Source organism: Harmonia axyridis, chromosome 3, assembly GCF_914767665.1.
Source record: "Harmonia axyridis chromosome 3, icHarAxyr1.1, whole genome shotgun sequence".
Classification (NCBI taxonomy): Eukaryota; Metazoa; Arthropoda; class Insecta; order Coleoptera; family Coccinellidae; genus Harmonia; species Harmonia axyridis.
The window spans coordinates 15,599,083-15,612,198 of record NC_059503.1 but is presented as its reverse complement, the minus strand read 5'-3'; the positions used below and the strand labels follow the sequence as shown (position 1 = coordinate 15,612,198).

Genomic DNA, 13,116 nt, shown 5'->3' with positions numbered 1-13,116 from the left:
TCCGATGTAAGAAAGCAATCAACAACGAAATAATAGAACAATTGTCAAGATTCAACTGTATAGGAGTAACAGTATCCAGTGAACGATGCAGTGTAGAAGAGATACGAGGACAAGTGGCTAAAACCCCAAAGATCAGAGGCTTCCTGAGAGACGTACCTAATTTGGACCATGAGTCATAAAGCGGGTGTGAGACCAGTGCTCACATACGCCGTCAAAACGAGTTCAGAAACATCTAAACCAAGAGAATGGCAAGAAAAACAGATATGAGGAATTTGAGATGTATCAAAGAAGTAACACTCAGAGATCGTGTGAGGAGCGCAGAAATAAGGGAGGAACTGGAGACACAGGATATGGTCAGATGGATCAGAGCACGCAGGAAGTTCTGGATAGACCATGTATAGAGAAGATGTCAGCTATAAGACTGGCCAAATGGGTGGAAACACAGATCCCAAATACCAAAGAGTAAAGACCATTGGGACTCCCACCGAAGAGATGCAAAGAAAGCTGGAGCTCGATATCACAAGAGACATAATAATGACAGGAAGAAGGCAGAAAAAATAGGACACGGTTCTATTGAAAAAAACGAAGAAGAAGAAGAAGTTGCTGATTTTTATTTGTGCTGTTTTGTTTCATTAAGACAAATTATATAGAAGTTGGATTATTTATGTTTATAATATTTATTTTTAATTTATTTAATAATAGGGAAATCTTGAACTTTCATCTGGAAAAGTACTGATCTGGGTCATTGGTGCTATCACATTTCAATTATACCTTATGTGTAGGTATATGGACCTTGCCTGGACCAACATGATCGAAATACTTCAGAGGATGCATAATTGTTGTTGTCGATTTGTATTCGGATTACCGAGATTTTCCCGCAATATCTCTAAGAACATAAATGGCTCAATATGCATAGTGTCGGATTGCTTTTAATGTGATGTCCTTACTCAAAGAATTCTGTGGCTTGGGAGTCCTTCCTATTTGAGCAACCTTTTTATAAAGCGGTCCCAGTTGCGGCAATGTAATTTAAGAGCACCAGAGCTTCTGCACCTGCCCAGGTATTTGACATCAATGTTTAGGACTTTTAGGAGTTCTTTTGTTTACAATGCGATCACTTACTATAATATTTTGCCTTTATCTCGCAAAAGCCTAACTATTTGTAGCATTGTTTTAGAGTGAAATACGTAAAATTCTGCTTAATAATCAAAAATTGCAAATTTTGTTTTCTCCTCTTTTTAGAAGTTACCTTGCATTAATGGTTTGTTCTTTTTTTTGTTTTTTTTTTCTAGCTTAACTATGTGTATTTCGAATTTCGATATTTTGACTTATATAGATGTATTTCTTCTGTTTTGCTGTTTTTTTATTTTTAAACCTTGGAAACACTTGGTATAATATTATCATTAAAACATTTCAACATTCTTCATTCACTAGGATTTAACTTTTTTTTACCTACGCGAGATTGCAAGATCCTTCATGGGGAGAAGAGAGTTTTGCATTCATCATCAGAGCAGGTGCTGTTTTTTTTGGGGTTGTTATGAGGGAAGTCATGCTACCATTGACGCTTTTCAGCAAGGGCGTAGAAGAATGCTTAGCTTCAGGCGCGAAAATTATTCGCGCCGGCACTGCCCAACAGTGAATGGTTGGACGGTCAAATAATTAAGGGTTTCGCCCTGACTGGAATATATTTCCTTCCGTTATTTTATTCCTTATTGTTGAAAATTTCAAAATAAATCTCTTTTTCAAACAGTAATAAGGCCTTTCCAAAATCTGAAATTTTGTTTTGTTCTGAATAAGATAATGGCGAATGCGCCCATATTGAAATTTGTAACATCGCAGATTTCTTCATTAGAAGAAAATATATGTGTTTATCTGACCACACCAAAACGATCTGTAAAGGATCATAGTTTTCAAGAAAATATCTTGAAATGAAAGGGATAACATTTCTGATATTTTTTTTGTCCAATTTCTGTATTTTGCAGTTGGTTCATTGAAAGCAGGTGTTGATTAGGGATGGTCTTTATGCTTCAAATTAAAACTTGGTAATGATGAAACAAAACTCGCTCTTGAAATAAGAAATATAGCCTACCTATTGATTATTTCAATTCTAAGTGAAATAATTTTGTGAAACGTCTCATACGTACTGAACTTAAAATTAATAAGGGTAGCTTCATGATGAAATTCACACTAATACATATAAGAAATACTGGGATATTTATAGGTATCGAACCCATAGGTGAAGTTGAAATATCTCATGAAATAGATAAATTGCTTGTAATTACTCAATACAAATGATTTTCAAAAATACCTGCATCACCGCAGTTATCTTTGCAATATTCCATAAAATAATAATTCCATGAGACTTTTATCGGAGTATTGGAAAAAACATCAATTTTGAACCATTAATCTGAATCCAAATTTACTTTTTTATCCTTGTCATTTAAACATTTTTCAATCATGAAAACTTTGATCTCTATCTCCAATAATATATAAGTTTATATGTAGGTTTCACAATTCTCATCTAATCACTTGGAGATAGTATGAATACAAAGTTCAATCATCTATTTAGTTATCCATTTAAAAGTAGTGATAATAAAAATATAAAAAGATTATTGGAGGTTATCTCAAGGTACTGAATTTGAACGATATATGGGAATCTCAGCCTATTAAATAATCTATCGACATTGTAACTTTCTCTATGGGAAAAAACTACTATGTTGTTTCATAAATTAGCAGCAATCATATTATTATTTCCAAAATGATATTAATGAAGGATAATTCAGATCACACACCAAATACTTATGATATTTAAAAATCCTATAATTAGAATGTCATACACAAACACATTTTTCAGTATCCCAATCCCAAGCATTCAATGTCATGGAGACCAATTCTAAAAATAGAAAATGTAAATTTACATAACACAATAAATTCATGTTAAATGTTTAGGTACACATTCAATCATAATATGCACCATCCAACTATTAAGAATTTTAATTCAAAGAAAGGGAGAAGTGTTTCTGAAAAAAAATTATCAAGACGAGAATCATCTGATGAGTATTTAATACAGTTTATTTTGTGTAAATAATAAAACTATAAACATGTTTACATATAATAATAACAATAATTTCAACAAACTAATTCACCTTGCAGAATACGTGCATATTATTCTGTGAAGTGATGTATCACATGACTCAAATATAATCATTTAATATCTAAACTGAAATGAGTACACATTAAATATAATTTTTTTATGAGTAAGTAGCAATAAATTTTTCATGGAAAGATTTGAATACTCCCAACATATCTTTCAAGGCATCTGTTTGAGGTAAAATTGTAGTACGGAAATGGTATGTTCCAGGCTGTTGACCAAAACCAGAACCTGGTACAATACAAATTCCTGTTTCTTCTAATAGACGGAAGGCATAGAATGCATCAGGGGCTTTATTTTCCTTTTTAGCTGCCTCAATTGCTTTAGGGGGCAACTTGATTTGAGGAAAAGCATACATGGCACCTTGAACTGGATTACAACTGAATCCTTCGATTTGATTAAAGGTCTCTTCAACCATTTTAGCCCTTACTTTCAGTGCTCCCAATACTTCCAATTTTTCTTTCATGAACTGGTCATAACTCGGTTCTCCTTTTCTTGGTGCATTACATACAACATCAATTACAGCTTGTCCTAAAACAGTGGAACACAGACTGGCACTTATGGCTTTCATATACATAGCTTTAACATCTGGATCCATATTTAAAATTTCCACATATCCTCCGCGAAGACCACATTCACCCATATAACCTTTAGAACATGACATAAAACTAGCCAGTTCCATATTGGAATACGGGGCTCCCATTTCGGTCATGACTTTCTTAAAAGAATAAAATTCAGAGCCCTCGGCATAAATATTATCTTGGTATACTTCATCTGCAAGAATCATAAGGTTTTCCTTATGAGCAAATTTGATGATTTCTTCAATATTTTGCCTGGTTAATACCTGACCAGTAGGATTACCGGGGTTTATAACAACAATAGCTCTGGGTTGAGAAACTTGTTTGGCTTCCTCGATTGATCTTTGGAGTTCAGGCAGAGTTAAACCCCACAATTTCGATTCGTCTAAATAATATCCAATTTGATGCATGTTGAATTCAGCCAAAGAAGCAGAATAAAGAGGGTACTGGGGTATGGGAACCATTACACCTGGCTTTTTACATCCAACATCACATATTAATAATTTCATAATACCTTTAATACAATCACTGGCACCTGCTCCAAGAACAATATTTTGCCAGTCACAAGGATGTCCATCCCTTCGTTCAATATATTCTGCGCAGTGTCTTCTGATAAGTTCAATCCCAGGAGAATCTGTGTACGAACCAACTGATCCTCCCCTGCAACCTTTCAAAATATCTCTAGCTCTAGATTTTGCATCATCGGGAAAATCAGGACTTTTCAACAATTCAGGATATGATACGAGGGCCAACACTTGCCTTATAAAAGTAATAGGTTTTTGTCCCATAGCATGACAATCTCCAATATTTGCTTTAATTACTTTCTTAAAAGGTTTTGAAACGCCTTTTTCCAGTTCCTTTTCAATTTCTCCAGCTCTAATAACTAATGGTCCTCTAACTGCATATTCCATTACTTTTACACATGGATTCAGAGTATCCAATGTTAAGTTTTTACATTTGCCATCACTTAAAGTAGTCATTGTACGTGGAGTTTCGATGGAAAATACACCGGATACACCTTTTCTGAGATTGAAAGTTTTTCTAACCTCCGATCCCTTGAAAGTGAAAGGATATGTTATATTATCTGACATTTCACATAAGAGAGCATTGTTGCCAGAGGTGCTTGAGAAGCTTGGGATTTTGGCCCGAAGCGACGAAGTTAAAAATCTCGTCGACATATTGAATTATAAGCCAATTTTTCTAAGCAACTGAGTATTTTTGAATACCCAATGATTTTGATTTATTGCACTGAAACTTTGACACTAGAATATTTTGAAACTTGGACGAAGTACTTCGTACTGCTGTTGCACACAGGGCTGCTGAATTATGCTTTTTGGCATAAACACCAAGTGCGCGCGCGTATCGATGCCAGATTGTGAAAAAATTCTTCAATTCTACAAAAGAGATACGGAAGAGATCAATTTCTTATAATAACGAGCTTGTGAATAGATATGAGTTGGATCCTAGTCAAAATATTAACATTTAAGTTCTCCAATTAATATTTCAGAACAAAAACATGTGGCGATAAGCCGATAATTAAGCTCATTTATCTTTCTAAATAAACCGAACTCATTCCGCAAAGTGGAATGAAGAGATGGAGAAATAATAATTATGAAGAAGTATCTATTGAATTATTTCAGAAAATCAAGATAACCCAATCTCTTTGACGATAACTTAAAGGCAGTAATCAGTGAAAACAAAGTTATCCCAATAGGTCTGGATTTATCGTGAAAAATGTGTGTTGAGTATGGCAGCTAGCCTGGCCAAAATGTCAAAATACTTTACGTAAGGTGATAGATGCCAAAATTGAACTTTTAATTCATCTGTATTTTCGGATTATCTGGCAACATGGATAAATAGAATCATAGAAAATAAATTTGAATGAAAAGAGTATTGAGGTCAAAATAACTATTTTATTAAAAGTTCAAAAAGAAAGTTTGTCTACCTATTTGAGGGTAAATAAAAATGAATATAATGTAAAACATATTTTATTGAAAAATGACAAGGAACTTTAATTAATAAGTATTGAGAATTAGTGAATGGTAGGGAAGTTTAAATTCGAAAATCATAATTAGTGTTGAAACATTTCCTCAGGAATAAGTTCGAAGTGCATAGCAGATCTTCTAGTTCTGCGAATACAGTTTTGACTTCCTTTGCTCTCCTTCACATATCCTGGATTGCAAATACAGAAGTTTGGTGCAGAGCATTGACCGTTCGGACATCCTCCTGGACAATCTGCTACACATCTATTTGCTGTGTGACGAGGATCCTTGACATATCCTGCAAAAAATTGGGTTGCATTATTATATTTATTTTTTTTTACTACAATCAGCTTCAATTAATGTTAGAGTATAATGTTTCAACAGAAATGCTTTTTTTCCTGTTTTAGACATAGCGCATCCACCATTTCTGGTTTTCAATCAAAAGGTAAAGAGGAAAAGATATGTTATTTGCTGCCAATAATTTTATTGAGGATTTTCTCCGAAACCTTCTTGGATAATCTGTTTTATGTCAAATCGCCCGGAGAACGTGAGCTTAAGGTAAGCATATTACTGAAATTCTATATTTTGCAATGTTATGATTATAATAATTCTTTACGAAATCCAAAACATATAGGTACAGGATATTGCAAAATGAAAACTCAATATTCATTTGATGATTCTTAAAAAAACTGCTGTTAACTATGGACTGTAAATTTGATATACCGCTATATCAGAAAACAATCGGGAACTGGAAAATTAAATGCAAATATGTTGGAATTAATCATCCGGATTTTAAAATAGGGTAAGGTACTCACGAGAACTTTCAAACTTCATGCAAAATTTTATGTTGATAGCTAAACCAGAACCATAGAAAATTCAACAAGAACATAGATAAAAAATTAGCCAATATTTCCTTGACTACAAAATCGACGGTGTTGAGATTCTGGTTCTCCATCTAAATACAAAACTTTGACATTGAAACTATGAAAATTTAAATGGCTATAATGCTTATAACTTCGAAACCATTTAGTGGATTTTGCTTTGTCCATTAATGAATTTAACCGTCACAGTAAATGATCACTCAGAAAGGTACTACAATACTACAATATGGTTTTACCCACCTTTACGACAAGCGCATTCGTTTGGTCCAACACAGATTGCGTTGAGACAATCTGGATTGCAGTGAGCCTCGCAGATGGTTCCCGTTTTGTCCAAAGTCCATCCAGGTCTGCAGCGACAAGTGTTAGGTGCTACACAATCCCCGTTGGCACATCCCTTGGGACAGGCTGCTAGACAGGCGTTACCTTGCTTCAAGAAGCCTGGTTGACAGCCACAGGTATTTGGTGCAATACACTGACCTCCTGCACCACATCCACCTTCACAATGAGGAACGCAAAGAGATGTCTTGGAATCACGATTGTATCTGGAAGATTATGTTGTTAATTGAGGACTTTTCCAACAACTTAGTACCTATTTTATACGCATATATTCGAGTCCATTTATTTCAGCAATGGCATGATGTCAGTGATTAAAGAAAAACGTCGTTGCCAAACTTTCAGAACAGTACTTTTACTGCTCACAAAACAAATTTCGAGATTCTATTCCGAATGTTTCTTATGGACTCAATATTTGATGAAAATGCTGATGAGCATGACTATAGTTGATGAAAATTATTTCGAAGGCAATCAAAACCATTTCTTATTATGAGTGATAAATACGCATAATCAGAAAAGGACATCGGCAACATAGCAAAGGGTTGACAACACAAACTTTAAAAATTGCCTTTTTTTGTATGTTTCAAGTTTCAACAATGTTATAGTCTCTGCCTATGAAATGAATGAACTGCACTTCCAACTTTTTGAACAACAAGGTTTTCTGCCAGATTTGAACTGGCCTTTTCAGGTTTCAAGAGAATGTTCCTGAGAAAACAAATTGGCTCTAATGAAGTCAAAGACGAATCTTTAAAGAACGGTGATTTTTGTCGTCGAAGACTAGCAGGCGGTGGAAAAGAGAAGGTTTTCGAAGATGCAGAATTGGAGGCATTAGTTGATCAAGACTCGTGTCAAACGCAACAAGAATTGCCAGAATCATTGGGAGTCACGCAACAAGCCAGTTCAAAACGCCTGAAAATCATGGGAATGATTCAGAAACAAGAAAATTTGGGTGCCGTACGAGTGAAGCCGAAAGATGTTGAACGGCGTTTGTTTGCTTGTGATCAGCTGCTTGCAAGGCAAAGACGCAAGGGATTTCTGCATTGAATTGTGACTGGAGACGAAAAATGGGTTCATGAAACTTATCCTAAGCGCAGAAAATCATAATCATGCTCAGTAATTGGTGGGTTCAGCTCGGCGCATTGTATTATTAGTTGTTAAAACTGACTGAAATAATCACAGACGATCGTTATTGAACGTTACCAATGCGTTTGAGCCGGGCATTGAAAGACAAACGGCCGCAATACAACGAGAGACATAAATAAGTGATTTTACAGCATGACAATGCTCAACCCCATCTTTCGAAAGTGGTTAAGAAATACTTGTGAACGTTGAAATGGGGAGTCCTACCAATACCTCCTAGACTGCAGTTTTCTAGGAGGTATTGGTCTTACCCCACCCGCCGTATTCTCCAGACGTTGCTCCCTAAAACTATCATGGCAATCAATGGCACATGGCCTGGTTGACCAGGACTTCCGGTCTTATGAAGAAATAAAAAAGTGGATCGCTTCAAGAGATGACCAGTTATTTCAACGCGGAATTTGTACGCTGCCTGAAAGATGAGAGAAATTAGTGGCCAGCGATGGACAATATTTTGAATCATGAATGTATAACTAGTTTTTACAATAGAGCCTCAAATTTCGGTAAAAAACGGCTGAAGCAAAGTTTCTACAAGTAAATGCGGATCAGAAGAACGAATACTTTGGTCACATCATAAGGCACCCAGAGAAATATGAAATCTTATATCTCATTATGGAGGGAAAAATTCTGGGCAGGCCTGGTCCAGGAAGAAGGAGAACATCGTGGTTGAAGAATTTGAGGCAGTGGTACGGGAAATCTACAGTACAACTTTTTCGAGAAGCTGTCAATAAAGCAATAGTTGTCAATATGATAGCCAACATGATGATCAACGATCATTAAACGGTCATGGTACCAGAAGAAGAAGAAGAAGAACGTTGTAGTTGGTAGTGAGTTTAAATAGATCGATAGCTCCACATATTCCTATATGCATGATATTTTGAATTTGGTTACTACTACTGAAAATGACAATATAGGTATTGAAACGGAGACAAAGACAAAAAAACTTTGCCGTGAAAGAGTATGGCTACCTAATTTGATTTTGATATTTCAAAAATGAGCAAAAACTCAGAAAAAGTACACCAAATTTGGCTAGACTCCTATTACATATCTCCGAAACAAATAAATATAAGTTGCCCAAAACTTACCCTGTCTTACACCGGCATTCATTTCTGCCAACGCACTCGGCATTTTGTCCACAGCCACCAAGACAAACTGCATGGCAATACCTCCTATTTGGGCTCAGCTCATAACCAAAATTGCAAGAACATTGACCAGAATGTGTGCATACTCCGTTCAGACAACCAATTGGGCAAGTTGGTATGCATTTGTGGCTCTCAACGGGATCGTTGATATAACCTTTTTTGCATGTACAAACGTTGGGTGCTGTACAGTTTGCATTTTCGCACTTCTTGTCGCAAATTGGTTCGCAAACAGCAAAGGTATGAGCTGGTTTTGCGTATCCTGAGCAGCAGACTTCGATCTTACTCAGAGTTGGCCTAGACTGAAATTCGAAGAAAATATGTATTAGTTTCAACTATTAAGGTTAGTTTTCACTGATTTGAATACAATTGACTTTAATAATAGCCGATAGAATGTAGAATTTGAAGACTTAACAATGAGGTCAGAGAAACGTTTGTAATCAAGCTACAGGATGTTCCATTTTCCAAATTTGTTTTGATTTTTCATTGGAAAAAATAAATGAGTCCTTTTTTGGGGTTTGAATGAAAAGAAGAGAATATCTACAGGATAATACTTCTTCAACGATAATTCTCCCCAAAAACCTTTTTTGTTGAATGTCACTGAGCATTTTCCATAGAAATAAGGAGATTCCGATATAATTCATTGAGATGCTTTTACCGTCTAACGCTTGCTTCATGAGAGATGGGAATTTCACTGACTTGATTTGGATATTTTCGTGATTATTCTACTTACTCCATTTCCATGAGGTATTGGTCCTTTTCTGTCATGTTCACTAAGGAGTTGGATAGTTCTGAAATAATATTTTGCGAATTCAATTCGGGAATTATTTTCACCATGAAAGAAAAAAAAAATTAACGATAACGAAATGATAGATAAAATAGTGGAAAAGTACAACTACTAAATAGTAATACCTTTGAAATGTGTTGGATACGAATAATATTCTCGAGATAAATTCCACGTTGCCTCTTTCACTATTTTCGCTGTTATTTCAGTATCGATAAATATTTTAAAGCGAAATTTTAGGGTAGATAGTACCCGATACAATCTTCAAAATTAGTTATCGCAACATCCCTTATTCTTATTCAAAATCAAGGGGTTGTGGTCACCCCCGTTAGGGGGTGGAAGTTACGGGGATACGAAGAGCGAAAAAGTTGTTCCTTATCTAGTCAAAAATTGACGGGTCTAAGTGATTTTCCACATTATCATTTCGAAGTCGGGAAATCGAGGTGTTAAGTTTTCGTTGGACCACATTGTATATAATGTTTGAAAATCACAAATATTTCTGGGATAGGAGAAATAGGAAAATTTTAAAATGTTGGTCTACAAAAAAACTGTCTATTCAATGTGCTATTGTTTTGGAAGTATCATCTACGTATCGATAAAAATTTTCGAAACTACTATCTGAGATCAAATATGTAATGGCATTTCGTTTTGAATTCGAATTCAAGACACTACGATAAATTTCTTGGAGTTGAGCTGGAAAATAGTGAAACAATATAATGGAAAATAATCTATACAGACGATTAATTTCAAATGACACTTTTATACGTTTTCTCCAATGATTGGTCACGTTCCTCGAATGAAGTCAATAGAAATAGAAAAAAGCAATTCAGGGAATTTTCTAGGGTCATATTCCAACATTAATAAATGTAAATATTTTCTGCACATTATTCAATATTCATATTCAATGTTGTTCTTGACACGAAGAAAACTCGTTAAATATGATATGATATGTATGTATATCATTCGTAATCGATAAATTTAGATTTTATAATGAAGGTCGATTCACTGAAAATATATTACGTACGTCTAAACGCATCTGGTTTGAATCAATGGAAATATTCGAAATGTGTATAGAATATAGATGAATGTTAGTGAATAAAATAAGTCTTCATTGTCAGAAAATTGATTATGATAATGAAGTAAAATCCTAATTAGGAGCTTATAAGAGACCCAACCTCATAATGTGTTTACTTGGAAATGAGTTCATAATTCATTGATATGAAATTATCATCAAAAATTATTTTTTTTTTCAAAAGTGGGAATTCTGTGAGAAGACATTTCGGAATGAAGTGAACAATGTCGTCTCCAAAAAGCATTTCGAAGGGTTCAATGTTCTTCACTATACGACTTTTTTAGGCCTTTGTGAGATCTTGTATGAAGCTCGGAGCTTGCCTAGAGTAAGGACAACTGGTTGTTTTGTCTGGTTTTGTTTCTTTGTAGATGCTGAATTATGAGGAGGTTTGAATCGCGAAAATACTGAAGCACATACAGATTTCACTGAAATTTTGTTCGTCAAGAAAGCTGCTCATCGATAAAATGAGCTATCCATTCAACTAGGTATGTTGTTTATTCACTGGAAAAAAAATCTCATGATCAAATGATCGGACAACCTTCTAAACCATAGAATAGCTTCAGAGAACACTCATTCACCTATGACGAATTCGGGGTCAAATTCAAGTATATCCGTCCGTCAACACATCAATAACTGCAAAACGAAGAAAGCTAGAAACTTGAAACTTTTGAGGGTAAGTTCAGATCTCTAATGCAGCAGTTAAGTTTTTTAATGGACAAAATCTGACTAGGGGTTGCATGGATATTATTGCTTCAAATTTTGTCTTTTGTTTATCAAAGAAAAAATGATTTCATTCGAAACATACAAGTTTCAATGCAGAAGGTCCTTCTTCCATGATTGTTGAAGAAATGTAATGGCATATATCGAAAGATGAAAATAACATTTCGAGCGTATAATTATTTGATATGCTTTTTGTTTCCTCCAGAAATATTTATGTTTTCAAGGCTTGTCACAATTTTGAATTCGAGTAACTATTCAGCAAACTGAATCAATTATGAGGATCATACAAAATATCTTGAAAAATTACATGAATATGAATTTGAACAAGATCTCAAAAGCTGCTGCTTGACTTCATCACCTCTTCTAATTTTTCGGACCTTATTTTGCTATATCTAACTCATAAATCGAAAGAACATTCATGGGTTAACATTTTCTATTGATGATAGAGATTTTGAAAGTGAAATCGTAGAAGCAAATTAGAAAGTAATAAATGACCTATATTTATCATATTTCACAGATTTGAACCTAACATTCCAAGGCATATCATTGTTTTCGGATAAACTAAGACTCAATTTTTCGAAATTCATTCATCGAATGACATAGAAGATACCTTTGCTTCGAATGTCATTGCCAAGAATTTTTAAGGATCTCAAACTGTTGTTATCAACTTAGCATAATTAAGGATATAAAAAGAATACTTACGGGACTTCTATGACGCAAACTCCAGCTCTGGAATTACGGAAACTGTCGTCGGCATAGAGAAAAGTCACTGAAACTAGCAACAGAGCCGCAGAGAATAAAAAATCGCTTGCCTTGTAAGACGTCATCTTTGTTTCTGTTATGGTCGTCTTGCAAATCCATAGGAGGAGGACTATAGCTAGCAAGCCGGTTATCAACGTGAACGTTCGTGGGATGTCCCATAGCGATAATGAATGACCCCGTAATTATTCTCAGATTAGTAGAATCATTGATTAGGTTATTCTCTTCGGAATCATATGACTTCTGAGTAGTCCGGTCAAAAACAATTAGATAATCACATAATATGATTTCTTGAACGAATATTTTTGAAACAGCATTGAATCCAGAGGGGGGTCCAGGGGTATAAGCCCCTGAGTATGCCTGAAACCCCCGAAAAAAGACTATCTTTCAAAATCGAAAAGCATTTTTGACTATACCCTCCTATAAGATGTTGAAAAATTTTCCCCCCAGAGAAAATTGTCTGGATTCAATATTGCTTTGAACATTTCTAGTACTGGTCTAGGTATGCGAATATAATTTTCTCTAATTCTGTGGTTATTCCGTTCATTCTTCCACATCTTGTAGAACAAAATCGTGCGAGAAT

General features: G+C 34.9%; 2 protein-coding genes across 2 annotated transcripts; both read right to left on the bottom strand.

Moving 5' to 3' along the window:
* Positions 1 to 3,051: 3,051 nt before the first annotated feature.
* On the bottom strand, positions 3,052 to 5,168 carry LOC123677038 (alanine aminotransferase 1-like). The gene has a single exon (XM_045613448.1). The coding sequence runs from the start codon at positions 4,902 to 4,904 to the stop codon at positions 3,249 to 3,251; it is 1,656 nt and encodes a 551-aa protein (XP_045469404.1). The 5' UTR covers positions 4,905 to 5,168; the 3' UTR covers positions 3,052 to 3,248.
* A 530-nt stretch (positions 5,169 to 5,698) lies between these two features.
* On the bottom strand, positions 5,699 to 12,771 carry LOC123677039 (von Willebrand factor D and EGF domain-containing protein-like). Its single transcript, XM_045613450.1, has 5 exons — positions 12,477 to 12,771; positions 9,932 to 9,989; positions 9,145 to 9,500; positions 6,830 to 7,131; positions 5,699 to 6,006 (listed from the first exon to the last, which is right to left on the bottom strand). The coding sequence occupies exons 1-5, from the start codon at positions 12,599 to 12,601 to the stop codon at positions 5,798 to 5,800; spliced, it is 1,050 nt and encodes a 349-aa protein (XP_045469406.1). The 5' UTR covers positions 12,602 to 12,771; the 3' UTR covers positions 5,699 to 5,797.
* Between the last annotated feature and the right edge of the window lie 345 nt (positions 12,772 to 13,116).

Coding starts and splice junctions, on each gene's coding strand:
- LOC123677038 (XM_045613448.1), bottom strand. CDS start 4,904: ATGTCGACGAGATTTTTAACTTCGTCGCTTCGGGCCAAAATCCCAAGC.
- LOC123677039 (XM_045613450.1), bottom strand. CDS start 12,601: ATGACGTCTTACAAGGCAAGCGATTTTTTATTCTCTGCGGCTCTGTTG. Junction 7,132..9,144: donor GAATGCCGGTGTAAGACAGG/GTAAGTTTTGGG, acceptor ATAATCTTCCAG/ATACAATCGTGATTCCAAGA. Junction 6,007..6,829: donor CGAATGCGCTTGTCGTAAAG/GTGGGTAAAACC, acceptor AATTTTTTGCAG/GATATGTCAAGGATCCTCGT.